This window comes from Pogona vitticeps, chromosome 15 (assembly GCF_051106095.1).
Source record: "Pogona vitticeps strain Pit_001003342236 chromosome 15, PviZW2.1, whole genome shotgun sequence".
NCBI classification, from domain to species: Eukaryota; Metazoa; Chordata; class Lepidosauria; order Squamata; family Agamidae; genus Pogona; species Pogona vitticeps.
Window position 1 is genome coordinate 11,839,747 of NC_135797.1, and position 12,546 is coordinate 11,852,292.

General features: G+C 50.9%; 1 protein-coding gene across 1 annotated transcript; it reads right to left on the reverse strand.

Moving 5' to 3' along the window:
• Positions 1 to 4,000: 4,000 nt before the first annotated feature.
• Positions 4,001 to 10,976, reverse strand: LOC140702850 (maestro heat-like repeat-containing protein family member 2B). Its single transcript, XM_078382088.1, has one exon. The coding sequence runs from the start codon at positions 10,369 to 10,371 to the stop codon at positions 6,931 to 6,933; it is 3,441 nt and encodes a 1,146-aa protein (XP_078238214.1). The 5' UTR covers positions 10,372 to 10,976; the 3' UTR covers positions 4,001 to 6,930.
• Positions 10,977 to 12,546: the final 1,570 nt, after the last annotated feature.

Below are 12,546 nucleotides of genomic sequence, written 5' to 3' on the forward strand. Positions count from 1 at the left end.
AGACGGAGTCGGGCGAGCTTCAGAGGCCCGCATCGACTTTGACGAGGACAAGTACCGCCGGCGGCCCGCGCTCGGCTGGCTGGCCCAAATCCTCAAGTAAGTTCGGGAACAGCACAGTGGAAAGCAGGGAGGCTGAGAGACACGCTACGGGGGGGGGGGGGGGTCTCCCTCCCTTGCTTCACGCTGGCTTTATTCCACGTAGGACCTGGTTTTCTCAACGGGACTGGAAGATGGTGGTTTGGATGTGAAGGGGCTGGTTGCGACCCCATTGTCATAGTCAGACCACTCCCTGGTCAAATTTAGTCTATTAGCTTCTTCTCCCCTCTGCAAGGGTGGGGGATCTATTAAGATGATCCACCCTCAGAGACTAATGGATCCAGATGGATTCCTGAATGCTCTGGGGGATTATCCGTCTGAAGCTCAGGTCACCTTATGGAATAGGGAGATGACCCGGGCGGCTGACACGATCCCACAGCCCTCTCCCTGCTCGCCGAGCCCAGACAGCTCCTTGGTATACTTCTGAATTGCGGGCAATGAAGCGAGAGGGGAGACGGCTGGAGCGCAGGTGGAGGAAATCCCGCTGGGAGTCCGATCAAACACAACTTAGAGCCTATTATCGGGCCTATTTCGTGGCAATACGGCTGGCGAAACGACAATATTTCTCCAGCCGTATTGCTTCCTCAGAATGTCGTCCAGCAGAGCCGTTTCGGGTGGTCCGGGATCTTCTTCAACCGGGAAATCCGGTGGAGGTCCCGGACTGCTCATCAGCTCGCTGTGATGAGTTTGACGTCCGTTTTGAGGGAAAAATCGCTCAGATTCGCAGTGGGTTGGACTCCACAGTTACTGCAGAATCAGAGGAGGTGTCCAGTGCGCCATGCTTAGGTCAAGTATTAATGGATGAGTTTCAATTGTTGAGACCTGATGATGTGGACAGGGTGCTTGGATCTGTCCTTTCTACCACTACTCTGCTCGACCCTTGCCCATCCTGGCTAATTGGAAGATCAGCCAGGGGGGTTCGCACCTGGGTCCAGGAGGCCGTGAACGCCTCTTTGAGAGAGGGAGTGGTCCCTACCACCTTGAAAGAGGCGGTAATTCGACCACTCCTTAAAAAGCCAAACCTGGACCCAAGGCTGGTGGCTAACTACCGACCAGTAGCGAACCTCCCTTATTTGGGCAAAGTGTTGGGGCGGGTTGTGGCCGGGCAACTCCAGGCACTGCTGGATGAAACGGATTTTCTGGATCCATTTCAATCGGTTTTCAGGCCGGGTTTTGGTACAGAGACTGCCTTGGTCGCCCTGTATGATGACCTTTGCCGGGAGAGAGACAGGGGGAGTGTGACCCTGTTGATACTCCTGGACCTCTCAGCGGCTTTTGACACCATCGGCCATGGTGTCCTTCTGGATAGGCTGGCTGGGTTGAGAGTTGGGGGCACTGTTTTACGGTGGTTCCGCTCCTTCCTGGCTGACCGTGTCCAGAGAGAGGTGCTGGGGGACAGTTGCTCTGCCCCATGGCAGTTATGTCATGGGGTTCCTCAGGGCTCAGTACTGTCCCCCATGCTGTTCAACATCTACATGAAACTGCTGGGAGAGGTCATCAGGAGGTTTGGGCTGAGGAGTCAGCAATATGCTGACGATACTCAGCTCTACCTCTCGTTTTCCACCAATCCAGGTGAGGCAGTTTCTGTGCTGAACTCGTGTCTGGACCTGATAATGGACTGGATGAGGGTTAATAAATTGAAACTCAATCCAGACAAGACGGAAGTGCTGTTAGTGGGTGCTTCACCGGACGGGCTGGAGGGCCATTTCCCTGTCCTGAATGGGGTTACACTCCCCCTAAGGGACAGGGTCCGCAGCTTGGGGGTGCTCCTGGACCCCAGTCTAACTCTGGAAGCCCAGGTGGACTCGGTGGCCAGGAGCGCCTTCCTTCAGTTGCGGAAATTATACCAGCTACGGCCCTACCTGGACGAGCGGAGTCTCATGACATTCACACATGCACTGGTAACATCCCACATAGATTACTGCAATGCACTTTACGTGGGGCTGCCTTTGAAGACGGTCCGGCGACTGCAACTGGTCCAGAATCGAGCTGCGCGGCTGGTGAGTGGAGCAGCCGCCAAGGAACATATCATGCCGATTCTGTATCAGCTGCATTGGCTACCAGTTGCTGCCCGGGCCCAATTCAAAGTGCTTGTTTTGACCTATAAAGCCCTAAACGGCTTGGGCCCTGGATACCTGAAGGACCGCCTCCTTCCATAGGAACCTACCCGGCAGTTAAGATCTAGCCAGGGGGCCCTTTTGAAAGAGCCGTCCCTCAAGGAGGTAAGAGGGACGCCTTGCAGACAAAGGGCCTTTTCGGCAGCTGCCCCCAGACTATGGAATGCCCTCCCGACTGAGATTCGTCGGGCGCCGACGCTGATGACATTTTGGCGCCAGGTCAAAACCTTCCTGTTCCAGAAGGCTTTTAATCGAAATAATATCAGCTGTGGGTCCTGATGATGGCAATTCTAATTGCATTTTAATTGTATTTTTTAATCATAATATCTTTTATTGTATTGAATTTTAATTGTTGTGAGCCGCCCAGAGACCTCTGGGTAGAGTGGGCGGCATAGAACTTAAATAACTAAATAAATAAACAAACAAATAAATAAACAAATAAATAAATAAATATATACAATGTGGTATTCTTCTTGTCTTCATCTAGTTTGGTTTTGCCTCTTTTCTCCTCATTTCCACATTCATTTTTTGTTGTGCTTTCATAAAATTTTGTATTCTTCTTGTATTCATCTTGTTTGGTTTTTTTCTGTTTTCTCCTCGTTTCCACTTCGTCCCTAGAATTAACTATTTTTGTTGTGGTTGTTGTGGGTTTTCCGGTCTTCTTGGCCGTGTTCTGAAGGTGGTTCTTCCTAACCTTTCGCCAGTCTCTGTGGCCGGCATCTTCAGGGGACAGCAAACTGTGCTCTGGGCAGGCTGGGAGTGGAGTCTTTATGGCTGTGAGAAGGCTAGTTTGTGAGATAGGCTATTGTCCTAATCAGGAGATGGGTGATTAGTGTGTTTTGTTGTGGGTGTATTGTTGTGATAAGGAGGGGAGAATATCTGTCCCTGTGGTTGATGGGTGTCATTAGCTGGTCTTTTGTGTGTAGTAATCCCCTGACCTTGTGGCTGGGTGGAGTTCCTTGACCTTTTGCACTCTGTTTTTTACAGCTGGGAGCAAAACTTTGTTGAGTTTTAAACTTCTTTTTTATTGAAGTTCTGCTGGTGCTTGTGGATTTCAATGGCATCCCTGCGCAGCCTGACGTAATGATTGCTGGTGTTGTCCAGTATTTCAGCATTTTGAAATAGAATTTCATGTCCAGTTTGTTTTAGGGCATGTTCAGCTACTGCAGATTTCTCAGGTTGTTTTAGTCTCCAGTGTCTCTCGTGTTCTTTGATTCTGGTGTGGATGCTTCGTTTTGTGGTTCCGATATATACCTGGCCACAACTGCAAGGTATCCGGTATACTCCTGCAGTGGCGAGGGGGGTCCCTTCTGTCCTTTCCTGACTGTAACATTTGTTGTATTTTTGTGGTGGGCTTGAATACTGTTCGCAGGTTGTGGTTTTCCAGAAGTTTCCCCATGCGGTCTGTGACCCCTTTGATGTATGGCAGAAATACTTTGTTTGTGGGTGGCTGTTTTTCTTCTTCAGTTTGGTGTTGTTTTCGTGGTTTGATGGCTCTTGTGATTTCATTTTTGGAGTAGCCATTTGCCTGTAGGACCCAATTCAGGTGGTTGAGTTCAGCGTTGAGAAACTGAGCTTCACAGTTCCGATTTGCACAGTCTACCAGTGTTTTGATTATGCCTCTTTTCTGCCGTGGGTGGTGGTTGGAGTTTTTTTTTGTAGGTACCTGTCTGTGTGGGTGGGTTTTCTGTAGACCTCGTGTCCCAGTCGGAGGTCAGTTTGGGTAGGACCATGACATCTAGGAACGGGAGTTGGCCCTCTTTTTCTTTTTCCATGGTGAATTGTATATTTGGGTGAATGCTGTTGAGATGGTTGAGAAATTCTTCCAATTTTTCTTCACCGTGACTCCAGATTGTAAAGGTGTCATCCACATATCGGAACCAGATTGTGGGTGCGAGGGGTGCAGAAGCCCCTCTCTTACAATAAGATGGCAAAAGAAATGATGAACCACACAGCCAGACAAAAACAGAAATTCAACAAGTGCCAAACAAGCCAACAGGAACCTACACTAGACACCACGCGCATCATCATCAACCTATCGGGACGCCAACTCTCCCCAGAAGAAACCTAAGTCTTAAGCAAAGGAAGAAATTTTACAGTAACACTCAGCAAAATTCCTGTGGAAGATATAATTGCCAACGTGGAATCAGCATTATATCATCGTCCAGAAGAAAGAGCAGAGGAAATAAGAGGGGAAGTGACTAGGATCCTACGGAAAGCAAAACACCCCAAAAGCAACATAACAAGAAAGGAGAGAAATGCCGTCAAGTCCCTGAACTCAGACCCGAACATCATCATCCTGCCAGTAGACAAAGGCAACGCTACAGTAATCATGGAAACAGAAGAATACAGGGACAAAATCATTGAACTTCTAGACCCCATCACCTACAGAAAACTGAAACGGGACCCAACTAACAAAATCACAAAACAAACAAACATGCTGATCAGGAGTTCCTCCCTGCACCCCAACGTCCTCCAACGAATTTGCAAGACAGAAGCTCTCCCACCAAGACTATACGGACTCCCCAAAATCCACAAGGACTCGATCCCACTCAGGCCCATTGTAAGTGCCATCGGCTCCCCAACATAGGAATTAGCCAAACACCTAGCAACCCTTCTACAGACCCACGTTGGACAAACCTCACCCTACATCAAAGACTCAGGACATTTCATAAGCAAGATCAGCACCCTAAAACTCAACCCTGGGGACAGACTGGTCAGTTTTGATGTAGTATCCCTGTTCACTCATCCAGCAGATATTCCCAGAAGACATCAAGGCCCTCTTCCAACACTGCCTTACAACCAGCTATTTCCAGTGGGATAATGAATTCTACGAACAGACAGATGGAGTGGCCATGGGCAGCCCCCTCAGCCCGGTTATAGCAAATTTCTACATGGAGCATTTTGAAAAACTTGCCCTGGCTTCGGCACCCCTCGCACCCACAATCTGGTTCCGATATGTGGATGACACCTTTACAATCTGGAGTCACGGTGAAGAAAAATTGGAAGAATTTCTCAACCATCTCAACAGCATCCACCGAAATACACAATTCACCATGGAAAAAGAAATAGAGGGCCAACTCCCGTTCCTAGATGTCATGGTCCTACCCAAACTGACCTCCGACTGGGACACGAGGTCTACAGAAAACCCACCCACACAGACAGGTACCTACAAAAAAAAACTCCAACCACCACCCACGGCAGAAAAGAGGCATAATCAAAACACTGGTAGACTGTGCAAATCGGAACTGTGAAGCTCAGTTTCTCAACGCTGAACTCAACCACCTGAATTGGGCCCTACAGGCAAATGGCTACTCCAAAAATGAAATCGCAAGAGCCATCAAACCACGAAAACAACACCAAACTGAAGAAGAAAAACAGCCACCCACAAACAAAGTATTTCTGCCATATATCAAAGGGGTCACAGACCACATGGGGAAACTTCTGGAAAAACACAACCTACAAACAGTATTCAAGCCCACCACAAAAATACAACAAATGTTACAGTCAGCAAAGGACAGAAGGGACCCCTTCACCACTGCAGGAGTATACCGGATACCTTGCAGTTGTGGCCAGGTATATATCGGAACCACAAAACGAAGCATCCACACCGGAATCAAAGAACACGAGAGACACTGTAGACTAAAACAACCAGAAAAATCTGCAGTAGCTGAACATGCCCTAAAACAAACTGGACATGAAATTCTATTTCAAAATACTGAAATACTGGACAACACCAGCAATCATTACGTCAGGCTGCGCAGGGATGCCATTGAAATCCACAAGCACCAGCAGAACTTCAATAAAAAAGAAGTTTAAAACTCAACAAAGTTTTGCTCCCAGCTGTAAAAAACAGAGTGCAAAAGGTCAAGGAACTCCACCCAGCCACAAGGTCAGGGGATTACTACACACAAAAGACCAGCTAATGACACCCATCAACCACAGGGACAGATAATCTCCCCTCCTTCTCACAACAATACACCCACAACAAAACACATTAATCACCCATCTCCTGATTAGGACAATAGCCTATCTCACAAACTAGCCTTCTCACAGCCATAAAGACTCCACTCCCAGCCTACCCAGAGCACAGTTTGCTGTCCCCTGAAGATGCCGGCCACAGAGACTGGCGAAAGGTTAGGAAGAACCACCTTCAGAACACGGCCAAGAAGACCGGAAAACCCACAACAACCATTAGGTCCCGGCCATGAAAGCCTTCGCGAATACAAAATTTTGTTGTGCTTTCATAAAATTTTGTGTTCTTCTTGCATTCATCTTGTTTGCTCTCTTTTCTCCTCGTTTCCTCTTCCTCGCTAAAATTCACATTTATTCTTGTCGTGTTTTCATAAGATGTTGTATTCTTCTTGTATTGATCTTGTTTGGTTTTGTCTGTTTTCTTCAGTGCCATTTTTCAAAAATAAAAATAAAAAACAGGTTATCTGGGTTACCCAGAAATCAATAAATGGGTCTGAGGTGGACCAACCTACAGAATTCATCGCCATGTGATCGTCTCTTTGTTAGGCGAGGATCTCACAGGAGGCGATGCATTGGAACCTGAACCCCTGACCCGGTCCCCCCTTTTTTCTTCTCATTGCAGGGCTCTGTCCTCCAGTTCCTCCAGTCCCGCGTGCCAGGTCGTGGATCTTGTCCTATGGCTGGTGAATGCCTGGCTGTGTTGTTCGTTTTCAGGAGGTGGGCCGTTTGTTCTGAATGGAATTTAGTTTCGCCGCCAAAACAGAAGCCTCTTTCGCCAGGTGCGACCTTTCGGAGCGGTGCTGGTGGTGGCCTGTAGAAGATCATCCTTCTTCTTCAGGATCGTGGCTTCCAGAGCCCCCGTGGCGGCGGCTGCCCTCGGCAGGTTTGGGCCGGCCCTCTCCCGCAACGCCTCCAGCCCAGTCAGAAGAAGATGCAGCGTCTCATCTTCTATCCCTGTCACTGGGATGCTCTGTAAAAGGGCCCCTGAAATTTCCAGAGCTTTCATCCGGACCTCGTCCTGGCCGCTCGAGAAATAGGTTGCTGTTTTTCTCAGGAGGTCCACGCTCCGTTTGGGGCTTTCTTTGACCAGGTGCTGGCAGAGGTCTACAGTAATTTTTGTGGAGCTGATGTTGGTCGTCTTACACAGATGCCGAAGCCGTTTTTCTGCCACAAAATCCAGGGCGTGGGAAAAAGCAACTCTGCACGCCTCCGAGACTTTGCGGTTGCAGTCGCTCTGATGGACGAGCAGGGGCGCCAGATTTTGCTTCACCTGCTCCGCAAAAAACGCCGGGCACTGCCCTTTGGCGCAGGTGGCCAAGACCGCAAAGAGGTGGAAGGCCGCCCCGCGAACGTGGTCATCCTCGTCAGACAGGAACACTGTGACGTTCCTGCAGATGTCCTTGAAGACGGAGGCCACTTTGCCCCACCTGAGGTGCTGGAGAACGAGGGGCAAGGTGTCCAACACTTCAGCCACCACCGGGGCGTCGCGTAGGTGACCGCAAAGGACTTGAAGGATCACCTTCTTTTGTCCTCTCACCTCATCCGGTGCCCAAAAGAGAAGCCGGCCCAAGCTTCTCAGAGCCATGAGGCGGATGTCCGGCTGCTGGTCTTCGGCTCGTTCCTTCAGGACCGGAAGGAAGGCTCTCAGCTGGATCCTTTCTTTGCTGCAGAGCGGAATCACCTCGGTCAAGATTGTGGTTCCCAGGAGCCGGAGGTTTGAGGATCCCGACTTCATCCAGGGAAGGACCCTCTGGATGAGCACGCCCTCGAGCATGCCAGTCTGCAGCAGGCACCAGGTCAACATACGGAGGCCCTCCGGGTAAGTCGCAGGATCCCCAAACGAGCACCAGGACTTCACTTGCTCCGGGAGAGAGTACAGGAGCTGGGGAAACGCGTTCCACACCATCACCTCCATGTGCAGCCCCAAAAGCACTTCATACATGGCACAGGTGGCCTTGAGGTGTTTTACTGCCACCTCCTCCTCCTCCAGCTCTTCACGGCCAGAGCTGGAAATGGTCCCCAGGATGGACGGCCGGGTCATGAAGGACAGCAGCTTCGGGAGGATCAGCAAGGCTAGGGATGGGTCCTCACCTAAGTGCCTCCAGATCCTGCTGGTCCCACTGGCCAGCGGAAGGGGTTGGCGGAGGAGGTGACTCACGACGGTGTCCAGGTGCTGGTGGGCCAGGGTGAAGACCGCCTCCATCAGGACCTCCTCCAAGCCATACTGCGTGGTGGCCGGCAGGTGGCTGGAGAAAAGGTCCAAGAGTCCTGGGATCTGGCTCTTTATCGTATCCCCACGGTTTTGGACGAGGGCAAGCAGCCAGCAACCCCCAGCCGTGGGACAGATGGGGATCCTGGAGGCGAGGTCTTCCAGGAGGGCTTCCGCGAAGTCCAGCACCTGATCTTCAGGGAGGTGGGTGCTCACCACCTTAGCCAGCGTGGCCGAGGCCTCAGTCAGATCAGGGGGGACTTCCGCTTGCAGATCACAGAGGGCGGAATCCAATTCTTTCTCTTCCTCCTCTGTGATTCTTGACCGGCCTTGAATGCGCACCAAGTGGCTGATGCCCTTGGCCGCCCATCGCCGGCACTCGATGGAGCTCTCCCAGGTATAGGGGGCTAGGAAGACCACCCGGCCACCATAGGCTTTCAGATTTTCTCCCTCCGGAAGGCCTGCAGTGACCTGGAAGGCAGCTAGCACCTGGCAACTGGCCTGCAGGGCCCTCTCTCGGATCCACTCGGATCGCGTCAGCCAGGGCTCCATCACCTGGATCATTTCCTCAGTCCTCTCTGAGCTTGGATCTTCCTTCACGAGGACCTGGATGAGCTTCCCCATAGCTTCCATCGACCTGGTGTACTTGATCTCTACGTCGGAAGCCTCCTGCTCCGTCCTGGCCCTCTTTTTCAGGCGCTCCAGGGGAGGGAGGGGAAACAGGCACCTGGTGACGAGAGCCAGCAGACCCCGGAGGTCTTCAGCCGACAGGCACGGCTTGAGTTGGCTGACAGAGACTACGGCCGTGATGGCTCTCGGGCAAAGGGCTGTCTCAAAGAAGCGTTTCCTTTCAAGAAAGCCCAACAAAGTGTCCAGGATCTCTTCTTTGCAGGCCAGCCAGAAGCTGGCATTCTGGGTTTCGTGGACGGCGTTGCAAATGTCCGTCACGCTTTTGCAGAATGTCAGTTCCGTGTGGGTGCCCTTGTTCTCAGCGGTGACACCCAGGAGTTGGCAGCTGGCCCTGTAATGGCCGAGGGCTCGCCTCAGGATGCCCGTCCCCGCCTCCAGCAACAAGGACTCTTTCGGGGCCTGGAGGGCGATCTGGCCGTAGATGAAAACCAGGGCTTGGTGGAGCTGGCGTTGCCCGCTGTTCTGGGCAGCCATCCCAGCTGTGCAGTCCTCTAATGTGGCCAGAGTGAGGCCCAAATGCCCCGCAGCAGAGAAAGAAAGGATCTTGGCTACTTTCTCTACTTGTGCTGCTTCCCGGAAATCAGATTTTTCCACCAGCTCCTTCAGCCTGCCCTGAACGAACGCCCGGTCCTCGCAACAGGCCAGCGACACTCCCAGCGCTTTATAGAGGAAGCTCTTTTCCCGGGACCCATCGGTGTAACTGGGCCTCTGTTCTTCCAGTTTGATGACGACATTTTGGGTCCACACATCATCCTCTATGCATTTCAGGGTTTTCCTCAGCAACTGCAGAAGCTTCTGCTCCCATTCTGGCTGGCTCGCTCTCGGGCCTCCTGCCTGGCAAAATCCCCAGATTTCCGGGATCTCCTCTGCCCAAAGCTGGACGACGGCTTCGTGGACGTCAGCCCGTAAGGCGTGCAGAAGTTGGAGGGCCCAGAACCCTCTCCGGCTACGAGGGGCAGCCGAGACCAGAAGCCGCACAAGGAGCTGCTGAGGACTTGGAAGTGTTACTCCTCCTTCGCAAGACCCAAGGTGCAGCCTGGATCCTTCCGGCCGAAGGGCGGCCAACTCCTTCAGGCGCCTGCAGAGTGGCGTCAGAGCAGGAGCGTCTCCCTCTGCCACCACAAGGGACAAGAGCTTCGGCCACGGAACTTCATTCCTTCCTGGGGCCGAAGCGTTGAGGTGCTCAAGCACATTCATGGCTGGTCCTTGGGAAAGGACCTCCTCTTCTTTTTCAGCCAGGACTCCGACAGAGTCTTGGCTGTCTAAAAGCATTGCTTCCATCATGAAGAGACTGATCAGCTAACCAGTGCTCTCTCTAACTGGAAACAGTAAAGTGATGGGGCAAAGGGTGTGTGAGGAGGGGAAGGCTGGTTTTACTATTGTGACAGGAGATGATGACTCATTGACCAGGGAGGCTGCTGGCCTGGGGGCTCCTTTTATGGTAAAAAAGTGCCACCCCTTGATCTCTTTACCAATTATATCTCCTAGGAAAGACTGAGGTCCATTCAAGAATTAAGTTTGAAATAAAAACAGGTTTATTGGTTTTTAAGTTTTTTCAGGAATGGTTCTCACGCACATTCTTAAAGTTACAGAAAGCTTCAGAATTTTCCCTTTAACCCCTTCTATCTTAACTAATAGACCTTTGGTCTAGATGGGTGGGATAGAATTTTAATTAATAAACAAACAAGCAAATAAACAAGCATCTCTCATTTGGTTGCAGCTTTTATATATGTAATCTCTTCTATCTTAACTGATACTGATCACGCTCTGACTCTTCACTCCCTGCACACTCTTTCTGCCTCAAAACTTAAACGATCCTCCTTCCTCTTCCAAACTTTTATTCCCTCCACACTGATTTATAACAGAAAAAAAATCCACAGTGGGTTCTCTTACGTACCGGACTGCCCAGCGTTTTGGTCGCTGTCGAGCGTGCCTTGGTTTCTGTTAAGGACTGCGCTGGAGAGACCATTTTCCTCTCAGACCTGCGTTTCACGAGCGGGGAGACGGCACCTGGAAGGGATGGGGGAGAACGGGATGTGAAAAACTGAGGTTTAACAGAGGGAATCCTGGAATTAAACTTTTTTTTTTAAAAAAAAAGGTGCTTTGGGTCCTTTTTTAAGGAGAAAGCCAGGGTCAAGCCTATTTTAAATAAATAAATAAAGTCACACTTAGTCAGAAAACCAAACAGCTTCCATCGGAATTCACAGCCATCTTGTAATACAGCACAAGGCAAAACCGGCTTCTCAGTTTCATTAGCCATTTCACTTGCCAAATGAAAAAAACAAACAAACCAACCTTCCCAGTGGAAATTGAACCCTGAACTCAACTGTCAAAGCCAAAACTGCCAGTCAGGAAAACCAATCACATTTGGCCACAGATGGTAAACTAAAGATTAAAGATACGCCCTTGTTGTTCTGTGCCGTCATGTTGCCTCTGATTCACGGCAGCCCTATGGATGAGCGGCCCCCGAAAGTCCCGGATCAGCTCTTGCAAACCCAAGCCTGTGGCTTCTTTTAGGGAGTCCGTCCATCTCTCATGGGGGTCTTCCTCTTTTCCTGCTGCTGCCTTCCGCCTTTCCCCGCAGGATGGTCTTTTCCAGAGAACCCTGTCTTCTCATGATCCACCCAAAGTAAGACAGCCTCAGTGTCATCATCTTCACCTCTGGAGATTGTTCAGGCATGATTTGATCTAAGACCTGCTTGTTGGGTCTTTCTGGCCGTCTAGCTCCACCTTTCAAATCTGGGTTTCCACTCATTCCATCTCGAACGCGTGAACGTCTCCCGGCCGGGCCGCCTCCTCTTCTTGTGATTTTATCACCTTTTTGGGGATCTTGCCGTGGACCCGACGATGCCTTCTTTGCATTTCCCTTGGCATTTCTGTTGTGGTAAGAGGCATGATCCTGTTCTTGCCAGGTGGGATTTTTTCAAAAAAATGTAATTTAATAAGCACAAGGAGAGGCTCAGTAAGTAAAATAAAATCAATGTAAACATTCGCTATATAAGTAAGCAGGTAACCAAACAAATAAGCCAATAATGCAATAAATAAGTGAATAAATATTTAAAACTGCCAGTCAGGAAACCCATTGGCCTCTTCCCTGAGGTACCTGCTCACCCCCCCCTTTTTCCTCCCCATAATTGCTGCCTTTCAAACCCCCCTCCAATCTGGCCACCCTCCAAAGGGCCCCCCTTGGGGACCTCTGAGCTGGGGTGGGTGGGTGGGTAGGAGACACGTGAACCCCTCCGTGCTATTGTGCCGAGTTTACACGTGTCTTCCCCTTTCCCTTCCCCGGATCAGCATTTCCCCCCCCCCGGCCCGCCTCCTCCTAAGGGACACAACAGCCCTGCCAGGTCGGCCAGGCACAAAGCGAGAGGGAGGGAGGGAGGTGGGAGATGCGGGGGGGGGTGTTAATCCCTCGGGTCCTGGGTTCGAATCCCCTGCCCACCCCCTGCCCTTCCAGCC